The sequence below is a fragment of the Lagopus muta genome, chromosome 1 (genome assembly GCF_023343835.1).
Source record: "Lagopus muta isolate bLagMut1 chromosome 1, bLagMut1 primary, whole genome shotgun sequence".
Classification (NCBI taxonomy): Eukaryota; Metazoa; Chordata; class Aves; order Galliformes; family Phasianidae; genus Lagopus; species Lagopus muta.
Genome location: NC_064433.1, coordinates 49,884,378 through 49,897,534, shown reverse-complemented (window position 1 = coordinate 49,897,534; position 13,157 = coordinate 49,884,378). Strand labels below are relative to the sequence as shown.

At 49.0% G+C, this 13,157-nt stretch overlaps 1 protein-coding gene and 1 non-coding gene across 2 annotated transcripts; both read right to left on the bottom strand.

Moving 5' to 3' along the window:
• Nucleotides 1–4,315: 4,315 nt before the first annotated feature.
• RPL3 (ribosomal protein L3) lies at nucleotides 4,316–9,973 on the bottom strand. Its single transcript, XM_048928394.1, has 9 exons — nucleotides 9,908–9,973; nucleotides 8,963–9,155; nucleotides 8,363–8,531; nucleotides 7,349–7,484; nucleotides 6,422–6,608; nucleotides 5,761–6,023; nucleotides 5,285–5,380; nucleotides 4,883–5,002; nucleotides 4,316–4,432 (listed from the first exon to the last, which is right to left on the bottom strand). The coding sequence occupies exons 1-9, from the start codon at nucleotides 9,908–9,910 to the stop codon at nucleotides 4,388–4,390; spliced, it is 1,212 nt and encodes a 403-aa protein (XP_048784351.1). The 5' UTR covers nucleotides 9,911–9,973; the 3' UTR covers nucleotides 4,316–4,387.
• Nucleotides 6,224–6,316, bottom strand: LOC125688532 (small nucleolar RNA U83B). The gene has a single exon (XR_007374790.1). It is a non-coding gene; the product is annotated as a small nucleolar RNA U83B (small nucleolar RNA).
• Nucleotides 9,974–13,157: the final 3,184 nt, after the last annotated feature.

Sequence of the window (13,157 nt, the reverse complement as noted above, 5' to 3'; positions counted from 1 at the left end):
ATTGGGATTTGAACTCCGTGGCACCCAGGGAGGGCAAAGAGGGCATCCTGAGGAGGAAGAGGAGGTTGGGATAAGATGGTGAAGCAGGTGGGTGCCAGGAGGATGCTCCTGCTCCACTCCAAGAACAGATCCGCAGAGGTCCAACAGGTAAAGTCTGGGCAGGGAAAGTCTGTACCAGAGCCTGACACCAATAGGGGAGGGAGGTGTGAAGATTTCCATTCTCCCAAAAACATGGGCAGGGCACCACCGGTGGGTGTTTTATCTTCTGCCCTGGGGGCAGGTGGTGACATGATTTCTTCCACATGAGCAACACCACTTCCCCTCGCCCACAGGTTCTGAAAGCAGAAACAGGGATAGGAAATGAGGAAATGCCCCATTTTGAGGCAGAGATGGCAGCAACAAGAAATCCCCCACAGCCCTCTGAGAGCCAGGGCACTGATGGGGTGTGGGACCCACAAAGCCAGGAGCAGGGGCTGCAGCAGGGCAGCAGATGCGGCGATTTCATCTGCAAGGAGCGAGGAAATGTCCCGGAGCCGTTTGATCCTATTGTGTGTAGGGAAGCGGCAGTGGGTGTCCAGGCTCTCTGTAACTAAACAAAGATTATAAACACCTCCCGCCAGCAGCATCTCCCAGGCCCGCTGGCTTGTCCATTCCCAATGGAACAAATGGGCTTTGGGCTCCATCCAGAACCAGACAATGGTGGCAGATAAGAGTGATGTGCATCAGTAAAACTGAGGGGGTCTTCTTGTAGCCGAGGCAGGAGGATGCTCAATGACTGCATCCACAGACTCACATAGCTGCTTGAACTCAGTCCCCACTGCTGCTGGTGCCAAGAAGGAAATTCAAAATAATGGTAATAATAAAAGCTCTTTGAGGTGGTGGATGGGATCAAGCTCCAGCATGGCACTGAGGAACCCTGGGGATCTCATGGTGGCCATGCCAGCCCTGCACTCATGCTTTATGAAAAAGGTGGTGTGGTGGGGGATGCATTTAGTCTTCTTCTCTTCATCCCATGGCTGCCACAGCAACACTGCCTGGTTGTCCAGCTTGGTGATGGCTGTGGGGACTTCCCAAAAGCCACGTGGCCTCCTGTAAGTCCTATGCCACCCAGCGAGTTGTGCTGCATCAGGGGCTGGAGGGACAGCGGTGCTGCTGTCTGAGGGTCCCTTTGGGTCCCTTTGGGTTCTGCCGAGTGTGAAGCTAGGGGCTGGGGTCCATTGTGCTCAGGGGCCCTACGAAGCAAACAGCAACTTGAAGAGGCAGTGAGATGGGGAGCAACAGCCTCCAACCTGCCTGCTCTGACCCACAGACATGTGCTGCTGGGCTCAGTGTGCACTGTGTGAACCCAGTCTCACCACCCCAGGGCATGTTCATGATCTCCTCTTCCATGTCGAGCACGATTGAAGCTCAGAGCCTGTCACTCAGATCAAAGGCACGGTGTCAGCTGGGCTGCTTGCGGAGCTAATTGCAAGAGCCAAGACCCCCAGCTTGAACCCACTCCATGCCCCCCGGGCAGCCTCACACACTTCTAATGTCTCTGCTGGAGTGTCACAGCTGCACCTCGTTTCATCTCCAGTGAGGAAAGGCGCTGGGAAGAGCTCCGACCCAGATGTGCTGCGGGAAGCTGTGAAAGCGGCCCCCCCCTCAATCCCAACCCCCGTGCTGCCGGCAGCTGGGGAGTGCTGGGGCTTTCAGGTGCCGGGGGTGAAAGTCGGCCTCACTTCCCAGCCATCCAGCTGGGGCCAGGCATGTTCCCACAGTTCTGCTTGCTCCCCAAGGCTCAAGGACAAGCAGGTCTCCCTGAGCATCGTCAGGATGCAGGATCCTCCCTGACCTTCTGACCCACAGATATGGCTGGGGCTGGCAGTGATAGAAAAAGCTCACAGTGAAGATAAGTGATTAAAATCATAGTAACAGCAATAATAATAATTATAAAGATCTTGGCTCTAGGGAAGAGAAGCCCATCTTTTGTCCCCTGGCTGGGGGACGAATGTATGACCTGCTTTGACTTCTAAGCATTTCTATGGGGACTGTCCTTGTCATCCTGGATGGACAGATGGATGGATTGAGGGATGGATGGGTGGAGAGGGATGGAGGGAGGGGTAGATGGAGGAATGGATGTGTGGATGGAGGGGGGGATGAATGGAGGTCTGTAGAAGCGGGAAGGCTCAGGAGATGAAAGTCACACCTGTGTGACAGAAGCACAACTTGGTGCTCCACAGCTTCTCCCATCCATGTGGCCCTGCCATGATCTCAGTTGCTTTGCACCTAAGCCTGCTGTTCTGTACCAGGCAGCTTCCAATCATTTCAAGGAGCACTAGGTGACCAATCTCAGTCAAGTGGGGCTTTTTCCCAGTAGGGCACCACTGGACTTGGGGACAAGTGTCATGGACACCCTCTGCCACCACTTTCTGGAGAGGGACGAGCGCCATCTCCTGACGTTGGATGTCCTCCTGTCCCCAAGTTTTCAGGAGGAAAAAGGATTAAAAAATACTTTTGCAGTATTGTTTTCTTACCCAGTCGGTGTTTTAACAGCAACCACCACTTCAAGCATAAACTAATGAAAGCTTGGCACCAGGTCCCCAGCTGAATGAAAGAGCTCCTCCTGCGAGATGGGCGCTGAGTATCCCTAACACGGATGGCATTTCTTCAGAATTGCTTCTTTTTAATTAGGTGCTAATTTGACTAAAAATTCCCCCCATTGTCATTGCTGCTTTGAAATAAACTCACCAGCTTCTTAGCTGCCACTGGAGACCCTGCCACAAAGAGCAGTTTGGGAAAACGAGAAGGCCTCTGAGATTTTGGGAGAGGCAGAATTAGCAGCGCATATTTCATCATGGGTTTTCATCCCCAGCAGCTCACTGCTAATCCCAGTCCCCTCCGATACCTCAGGCTGGTCTGATCAAATAGCAGCAGCAGGTACGGCTGGCTAAGAGCTCTGCATACATACATGTGTGAAATGGTCAACTCACAGCCAACCAAAAAGAGCAAGGCTCTCTAAGGGAAACCTCCATCTTCAGAGCTGCTCATGAAGCTGTCACCTTGAGATGGCTGCTGGTTGGAAATCCCACTTTCCTGCACTGGAGAATTACTAATTTAGGATTTCGTTCTACCTGCCTGCCAGTTTGAGGGGACTTATGAAAAAAATGAAGTTAAAATTGGTCGTTGAGACCTCTCTTGTTACACTTGGCTGAAAGCAGCCAACAGGTTCATGTGTTAAGCGAGGCTGACAGCGAGCCAGCCAGATTGTGCAGTCATGGAGTCTGGTTTCTAGGGAAACAAGGTAAATGTTTTTCCTCCTCCTGGCCACCTTTTAACTCTTAGAAGGTTCTTATGCATCACTGTGAAAAGTATTTTCTACATCCATCCTTTTCCATTCCTATCAAAGCAAATAGCATTGCCCTGGATGTATCTCAGTGCAGATCCACGTGCCAATTCATTTGGTGTGTAAATCTGGAGGGTTATTGCCTTAATCACAGTCTCCTCTCCAATTATGGGCAGCAAAGGCTACACCAGCACAGTTATCTAAATTTACATGAGCCTTCAGTCAGGCTATGGCCCAAAGCACGAGTGATCTCACTATTGTGGCTGGAGGCACCCAGGCGCTCAGGGCTGTGCTGCCTTTCTTGGTATAACACCACAGCTCCCATAAACGCAATGCTTGTCAGGACTCCTGCTATAAAGAGCTGAGTCTGTGCACAAGAGCTGCATCTCCAATCCTACACCAAGGAAACCCAGCTGGGAACAGCAGCCAAATTGCCTCCCCTCCCCCCAAGATCAGAGGCATATTTTCAGCCAGCCGGTAATGCAACACCAGCAGCACACACAGTGCTCCCTCCTTGGCATTAGACTGAGGGATCATGGTGAAAATATCACCCTCCTCTCCTCCCAGGCAGGCCCATTTCCCATCACCAAGAAGCTTGAGACTACTACACAAGTTCCATTTATCACTTGGAAGTGCCAGCCACCCACTACAGGCACTTATGCAAAATTCAGGGCTGTACCAGCTACCTAAAACAGTTCCATTAATTCTAACCACAGTTCAGTGCAAAGGAGCCCTAGCTGCCACGCAGAGGATCGGTGTTTGCAGCTACCAAGGTATTCTACATTACTTCACACAACCACATAGAGCCCTGCTCTGCACCAAAATCTTCTCTGGGTGAGGAGAGCAATGGCAGTTCCTTACTCATTACAGGAATCCTGTTAGAATTGGGGTATTGGTGAATGGGAGGTTTTTGTTTAGTTGATCCCATGCATAAGACCTGCAGCCAGAGTGCCCGACTTGATGCAGCTATATGTAAACCAAGAAACAAAGTTAGATTCTTTAAAATCTTTATTTTTTGATCTGGCAGCACACAGGCTGCAGAACACAAGACAACTCTACAGATTAAGCTGCCTCCTCTTTTGCAATACGATCTTTCTTGAGTGGTCCCTGGAAGAGAAAAAAGAAGAAATGTTAACAGTCTATTCCACTGATAACCACAACCAATTAGCTTCTTGCAGATTCATCACATTTCTTTTTTTAAATAAACTCTTCTCTGCTTACTACAAATAAAATGCCTCAATGATGCCACCTGCTGGAAGCAAAAAGCTTCAGCAGAAAGCCAAACTTGACAGGCTGCATCAAATTAGACTTCAAATTTAAGAAACATTGGTGCCATCTAGTGGGGAAGCACCTGTGCATCTACCAAGCTGCTGACCAGCACACTGCCCTTGCAGAGGACTGACACTGAAGAAGTACAGGGACTACAGCTCCACTTCCTTGCGTGCCACACGAGAAATGCCACCCACAGTCCACTGCAAACACTACCACCAGGAGCTGCTTTAAGCCCAAGGCAGTGCCAACACAAAAAGACTTGCCAGCTTTAGAAAATATCCTTACCATGAAAGACTTCTTTTCCTCAGCTGTCTGGAAGCGGCCGTGACCAAATTTGGAGGTTGTGTCAATGAACTTCAGGTCAATCTTCTCCAGGGCCCGACGCTTGGTCTGCACAAGCAGGGACTACAAGAGAGATGCCAGGTGAGTCCAGCAGCAGCACTCCTTCAACCTGCCAGAAAGCTGGCAACTTTCTCCTCATCATCTCCAGAACACCACTCAAGTCACTCTGACTTCCTATTTCAGCTGCTATTACACAAGGAGCATTTGCTAACAAGCCAACTCATAGTTTGTACAACAGTGATCAGCCCCCACCAGCAAAGAATCTTAAGAATCCCCACAGCAGCAAGCAAAGATACTTGAACCAGAGGCAATGCAGCTGACAGAAGCTGTTCCAACCCTACTTACCTTGCGCAGGGTTAGGACCCTCTTCTTGGTCCCAACAACGCAGCCTTTCAGCATTATGAAATCATTGGTCACCTCACCATAGTGGACGAAGCCACCCTGGATAGGGAGAAAACAGTCAGCGCACACTGTGAAGTGAGATCAGCCATTACATGTGCCCACAGCCTGAGGTTCCTGCAGCAATTCTGGAACTTGGCCATTCCTTCACTCACTGAGAACCCCTTTAAAAACTGCTTTCGTGGCTGAATTATTCCTTATTTACATGTGTCATTCCTAGCATCCTTTGATACAGCTGCCAACTATTAAATGCAGTAAGCAAAAGTTACGCAAGTCAATACTGAGAATGACTCAGCAGCACCACCACCCACAGCAGCTGAGTTTTTTCCTCAAGTGCTCTTCATTCAATCGTTTCACATCTTGTACCACACCCAATTGCCTCAGAAGACAGCAACTCTTTCCACACAGCTGTTACAACTCACCAGAGGGTTAATGCTCTTGTCAGACAAGTCATAATCAGTCGACGCATTGTTTTTGATCAGCTTTCCATCCTTGATTTGGTAACCCTGGCCAATCTTGTAGATTTTCTTGTTGATTTCAGTCCGATGGTGATACCCTTTCTGACCAGCACGGGCCACAGAGAAAGCCACACGAGCAGGATGCCACGCACCAATACAGGCCACCTTGCGCAGACCCCTGTGAGTCTTACGAGGCAGCTTCTTGGTGTGCCAACGGCTGGTAACACCTGGAACAAGAAACCCAAGCAGTGTTTATGTTTCTTGTCAAGCTGTGACGACTTCAGTTTTCAAACCGAGCTCAGAAGACCTTTTGAGCACTGTCCCTGAGCAACAAAAGGGAAGCCTAGACATAGCACTCCAGGAATTGCTCTTCTTGAAGCACACCGTCCTAAAGTTGTGCGTGTTCCCTCCCTGGCTGTCCCCAGGAAGTGTTCTCAGAAGGAAGGCAGCATGGAATGACTCCTCACGGATGTCAGGCGCTGTGCCCAGCGCTTATTCCATGGTTTCATCACCGAACTGTGACAGCAATACCTCCTCAGCTCTTGGCCCACTCAGCTGTGAGAACCAAAGGCCAGGATTTTATTAAAACGCGCATTCTGACTCCACAGAGCTTCCATGTAATTACCTTTATATCCCTTGCCCTTGGTGACTCCAATGACATCTATCATCTCATCCTGGCCAAAGACACTTGACACAGGGACCTGCTGTTCCAGCTTCTCCCGAGCCCAATCCACTTTCTCAGCAACAGTGCCACCATTCACCTGGATCTCCATCAGGTGAGACTTCTTCTGTCTCAGGGGAAGCAGACGCATCTGGAAAACAAAGGATGAAATTTAGTTTCTGTTCTTCCAGATTGATCTTGTATCAACTATTCCAGTACCATTCCAGTCTGGCCTGATCTTTTTTTTTTGTAACTGAACAGCAGCCACATTTATAGTCCATATTTAGAACAGAGGGATTGCTAGGACTACTAACAGCAGCTTCAATGCTGTCTCTGGTGTCTAATATTGGAAACTAGTTTATTAAAGTCAGCAAAGTTGTAATTAGACATCTTACCGTGCTTATAGCTCACTCATAGATTTAATTACACCTCAAGAAAGCCTGACACAACACTCGACAGCCAGACAGACACCAGCACCATTCAAAACACCTCCTCCACTGGCTCCCCACAGAAGCCACTGAAAGCCTGAGTAACTCCAGCCCCTGCAGAACAGCTTCAAACTCCACGACCGCACAAAGTTAAGTATCTGGTCTATTTCCATCTGTTGCTGAATTGAGAGCCAGGCATCAACAAGGACCGAGTCCAAGCAGTGCCCATTATGGTTCAGCCTCTTTTGAGCACAGCTGTAGAAGACTGTCTGTGGTTCCCCTCAAGGCTACTCATGCACACTGTGAGTGTACACTTAATACAGAATTAAGGCCATTGGGATTCAATGCTTAACAGTTATCATTACGCTGTGGGGTGGGTAGAAATCTCACTGCTGAGATTGACCAGGCTTTATTCTTGCCATCTCAGTTGTTCCTACTGCGTGCCTGAACTCTGGAAACTTACCTGAGTGTGAGCCATGACTCTAATAACCTGGCAGTATTTCTTCATGCTATTGAAATCCTTCTCCAACTGCTTTTTGCCTTCGTCATCTTGCCATTTCTTGCAGTACTTGGTGAAGGCCTTCTTCTTGGATTTGTGCCTTCAGGAGCAGAGCAGAGACAAGGTTTGGCTAAGCCCTTCATCGATCCCGCAGGGAAAGGGGACGAGCGGAAGGAGCTGCCACCTTAGCCAGTTGTGGCTCATTGCCAGCTTCTAAGCAGTCTTTTCCACTGGCAAGCGGAGCCTGGAGCTCATCAGACAAAGGCAAGATTGCCAAAGCTGAGCGGAGCTGCCATGAATCCCAAAGCACATTAATATTCACAGTACAGAAGACAAAAGACTGTAGAGAGATGTCGAACAATAACAGAAAAACAGATCTTTAAAGCAATTGCGTCAGATGACTGCTATCTGCTACACAACACCGCAGTTTCCCCCCATAAGCCTGAGCCATGCCTGACAGTAAGGTCATCACTGTAACACCCGTGAGACAATCGTCGCACTACTCTGACATTTACCCTGCCTGCAAAGTTCATAAACAAGCTGTGAGCTCTAGACACGCTGGAGCCACTCTCAGGCAAATTGTGCATACTTGAAATCACAGCAACAGTGCCCGGAACAGTAATCAAAATGAACATTCATCCTCCCCTTTCCTGAGAAAACAGGGCTACAGTCAGGACTCGACATTCAACAACAAACGCCAAAGGCGATTTCCTTATGTCCGCCCGTCGAAGTATCATCACATGTAGCCTATTAAGGAGAGCTCAGGCCAAAACTAGGATTGTCACCCCGTGTCAAGAATAGCACTAATGCTATGCTGTCACCTTCCCAGAAGCCCCGCTCTGGCACGCCATATTATTACACTGGCTCACACTAAGGCCAAATGCCACCAGTGGAAAAGCTGAATCAAGAAGCTACACTGCAGTAATTTGCAACCTAGAAGAAAAAATAGGTCAACGAGTGAAAGTCCTGCTCTCTTACCAGTTCTTGTAAAAGCGACGCTTACACTCATCGCTGATGTGCTCAGCAAAGATGGTCTTGAAGCTGCGGAGACCACGAGGAGTCTGCACATAGCCCACAATGCCCACAATGACCATGGGAGGAGTCTCTACTATAGTGACTGCCTCAACCACCTCCTTCTTGTTCACCTCTGCAGTGAGACAGAAATATGGGTTAACACCAGCAGCAGCAGCTCTTCCTCACTCTCAGACAGTTTCAAGCTTAAAGGAGACAAATTCCTTTCACAAAGGTATGATGCAGGTGATTTAATTAGACCTATCCATCAAGAACAATCCTTAAATAGCACATGAGAGTACAGCTGAACTAAAACATGAGGCTCCTGTGCAAGTTGTCATGCATGTCAGAAAGAGGACCACTAACAAGACAACTAGTGCCAGATCTTGCTGCTAGATATCATTCATGATGAAGTAGGAATGGTTTGGGATGCTTTCTTTATACCTCACCCCACTCAGCAGAATCACCTACTGAACAAGGTGCAAAGCTAAGGCAGGATTAAAATTCACAGCTACCTATGAGAAGTAGGTTATCTTTTGCCATTCATAAGGGAAGAGTCATACGTACTGGACCCAGGTCTGTCGACTTCACGGACAATGTGAGTCATCCCAGCTTTGTACCCCAAAAAGGCAGTGAGATGGACAGGCTTGCTGGGATCATCTTTGGGAAAGCTCTTCACCTTGCCCCTGTGCCTGCTGCTGCGCTTACGGGGCAGGAAGCCCAAGGAGCCATGCCTGGGAGCTGAGAATTTGCGGTGAGACTAAAAAGAGAAAATAAATATATTATGCTTACTTCAGAGATTCACTAATATCCAATATGCAAACAGTAATAATTAAAAGGTTTTAAAAAATGCACCAGCACAGAAGTTGCATTAAGAAGCGTATCAGTCTCCAAAAGGGCTTTCTGCTGGGATTGGGAACCTCGTGGCAAGGCCCAGAATGTAGTTCTGACTCTTAAGTAAGACTAAAGGCTGCCAGCACAATACCACTGCATGGGAGCGACACACCTCACCATGCAATTCGATCCCACAGCTGAAAGAGGAATCGTTATGTAGTTATGCAGGCACTCGGCTCCTCTCCACAGCCACGCCATTCAAGCAGGAGCCAACAGAGGGACAAAGCTCAACTCTAAGCACTGACATCGGCACTCCTGACCTTGGAGCACACCGCGGCCTGGCTATCACGGCAGCCCGTACTGCCGGCAGTTCCTCGGAAAAACACCCCAGCCCCTTCTCAAAGAGGCACGCAAACCTCACCAGTGACCACGAGCTCACAGCTGCCTACCACCTCGACAGAAATCCCACACTCGCGGGCACCAGGCCCGCCCGCCCGCGATCCCACGCTAAAGCCTCGCCCACCCACGGTGACAGAGCCCCAAAATGAGTTCCGCACCACCTCCCGCAGGGGTGGTGGGGCAGCTGGATGAGGGCCTGGCAGCCACTGGGGCAGGGATGGCAGCGATACCAGAGGGATTGCAAGGCCGGGCCCAGCCACCGCCACAACGCACACCCACCATTTTGTCCCCGCGCCTGGCCGGAAGGAGCGAGGTACTGCGCGCACGCTGTATTTATAATCGCCCCGCCCCAGGTGACGCAACACGCCGCGTATGAGATCTCGCGAGAGCAAGGGGAGCGCAGAGCTACGGGAGGGGAGCGGGGTCAGAATGGTGGCGAAGGCGCAGCGGGCTCGTACTGGGATAGCGAGCGCCATCTTGTCCCGGAGAAAGCATTGACGTTTCTTAGGTGCTCACCTCGTCTTCTTCACCCGCTGCTGCTACGCACCTATGTCTGCGTTCCTCTTTCCACGTCGACCTGCTTTTTCCAGGCAGCAGTAAGGCTTGGCAGGGTGAAGGAAAAACAAGGAGAAGGTGCCCTTGCCAAATAAATATCGGGAATATCCTCCCAAATAAAATTTGGGAAGAAAAAAGAAAGGACAGGAGGTCCCTGCAAAGCAAGTTACAGAAAAAGCTGAGAAGAAGAATTTCAGTCACAAGGATCTGGTTAAAAAAACTTACACACAGTGGATGCTACCTATGGGTTCTCGTTATTCAAATGAAGAGAGCTGAAGACTCTATTCTGTCTCTTTTTTGATAAAGATGATTGAGCAAGCTGATTGCAGCAGAAATTTTCCTAACAGAAGCGTAGCAGCCTCTCACATGCAGATGTGGCCTTCATATGCATCCACAGAATCATGGAGGTTGGAAAACACCTTTAAGATCACCTGGTCCAACCGCCAGCCCATCCTCACCATGCCCACTGACCATATCCTCAGTGCCACATCCACACGGCTCTGGAACACCTCCAGGGATGGTGACCCCACCATGAATGCACAACTCACCTCTCCCATAGCAGTGTCCTGGAAAAAGAATGGCACTGGCACAGCCTATTGCTCCTTTGCTTGCACGTTGGGTGGTATCAGGAGCAGAAAGCAGTCAGACTGCTGGGAGGTTTTCAGTCTGTGGAGCTGCAAGTTGCACCAGGAGAGGCTCATATTGGATATTAGGAAAGATTTCTTCTCTGAAAGAGTGGAGCTGCAGTGGCACAGGCTGCCCAGGGAGGTGGTGCAGTCACCATCCCTGGAGGTGTTCCAGAGCCGTGTGGATGTGGCACCAAGGGACGTGGTCAGAGGACGTCATGGGAGTGGGCCAGGTGATCTTAGAGGTCTTTTCCAACCTCAATGATTTTATGAAATGCGGGAGAATATGAGGCAGGGAGCAGCAGGAGCTTTGCTGGCATTGGTGGTTTGTAACTTGCCCACCAGCATCCATGAGAATGGAAAGCCCAAGGCAGAGGCGGGTTGTGCTGCTGGAAGCTTTATGCAAAGCTACCCACGGTTGTCACAGCATAACAAAGTTTGCTGAGCCAGCTTGGAAATATGAATTAGCTGAATTTTATGAATTACTTTTGGATGTGTTTGGTTTTCTTCCACAGCACTGAATATACAGGGCAGCCAATGAAGAGTGCCTTAGGTAAAAGCGTTGAAGCAAATAAGTCTTTCCTGGAATGAAGCTTCTGTAACAGAACCATGAAAAAAAAAATAATTAAATACCTACTGAATTTATTGAAAACGTGTGTATACACATACAGACAATGTTATATTTTCATTAAAAAAAAAAAAAAGAGAAGTATATAGTAAAACACCTGCAACTTCTTGAATGAATCTCCTAATGATCTGTAACTCAAACAGTGCTTGACAAATCTTCATCACACTTTAAAAAAAAAAAAGATGTTAGGCAATGTGAAGAAACAGAGGAACAACAAAGAAATGGAAACACAATATTTAAAAATTCATAAGATAAAATAGGTTTTCCTGCTAACATTGGCACCCGTTTTGCTTATTTGCATATCTTAAAACACCAAGGGAGATCAAATAAATTCCTTCTCGCAGGGATACGTTCTCAAGCAGATAGTGTGTTCTCCAGGAACTGTGTCCCACTGTGTATTTCCATGGCGCACGGTACAACGCAGCTCCAAATTCAATTAGGGCCTCTCTGTGCTACTGCTGAATTAGTAATAGACAATATCAACAACGTAAGTGCTAAAGTTATGCCTCAGAAGAGGAACTAAAAATAAGGCTTACTGTGGGACCTGTCTGGAGATCTTATCATTCATACTGTACACACATTATTTCTCATGCTCCATGTACTGCTGATGCTGGCTCTGCTGTTCCACAGAAACATCAGCACAGGGGTGAAACACAGATGAAACCTGAACAGGAAGGGAGATGGAGGATGGAAGCTAAATTATTCACTTTCCCTCTGTGGGCACCAGGAAATCGGATAGGACCAGGCTGCTGAAACTCAGACTTCCCTAGACCTGAAACGGAGTGAGTGCCATTGCAGGATAACTGATTTGACACATGACTCTGGCTGAAATATGACCTGAAGTGGCTCTGATCCTTGGTGTGGGGTTGTAGGCTTGTCATCTTTAATCCCAAGTGCTACCTGGACAGTAAAAGCACAAGGAACCAGTCACTGCTTGCAATAACAATGGTCAGTGTGTGGCTGTCATGTTTTTTACGTGGTTGAGACACAAGACACCTACCCTGTGGATGGAAAGCAAAGGGAGTAGGGAGCTCCAGGGCAGGTGACAAAAACAGTTTGATTGAGGTCCCAGAGCTTGTAATTCTGGGGCTGGGTGGCTGAGACATGAGGAGTGTCCTGCAGGGAGATCACTGGGGCAGCATCCTCTAGGCTGGTGGTGTCCCCTGGGCCAGCCACTTCCTCCCTGCACACACCTCTTGCCAAAGCCACCTGTATTCCCACTGCTGGGATGCTGATGGCAGCAGAAGGGCTGCACATTATGGTTATACCAAGTTACTGCAAACATTAATTAAAGAGTTGGAGCAAACACCGACCTATAGAGCCAGATCCTGCTCTGAGAGCTAAAGACAAAGCACAGCTGGGTCACATTGCAGGGCTGGCTCATAGGTTCTGCCAAAAGCACAAGCCCATGCTTGGAGCAAGCTGAGCATGTTCCCCGTGGAACTGGTTGTGTTCAGGCATGAGCCGGAGGTGACAGGCCCAGAAGCGGTCCGACCTGTCATGCTGCTTCATCAGCCTTTGAGCTCAGTTTCTCAGAAGAGCTGGAGGTGTGGTTGGCCCAGTGGAGATGTGATGCAGAGTGTCTTCACACAATGAAGGGCCACCCCATACCTGCCACCATTTTGTAGGGATGCTTCAGTATCTAGGGGGGGGCTATAAGAGGGGGACAGAATCTGTAGCAGGGTCTGTTGGGACAGGACAAGAAGAAATGGTTTCGAAT

Excerpts from the sequence above, each read along its gene's own strand:
- RPL3 (XM_048928394.1), bottom strand. Across the intron at positions 7,485-8,362 it reads CGTCGCTTTTACAAGAACTG|GCACAAATCCAAGAAGAAGG; the intron begins GTAAGAGAGCAG and ends CTGCTCCTGAAG. Across the intron at positions 5,381-5,760 it reads ACAAGAGCATTAACCCTCTG|GGTGGCTTCGTCCACTATGG; the intron begins GTGAGTTGTAAC and ends CTCCCTATCCAG.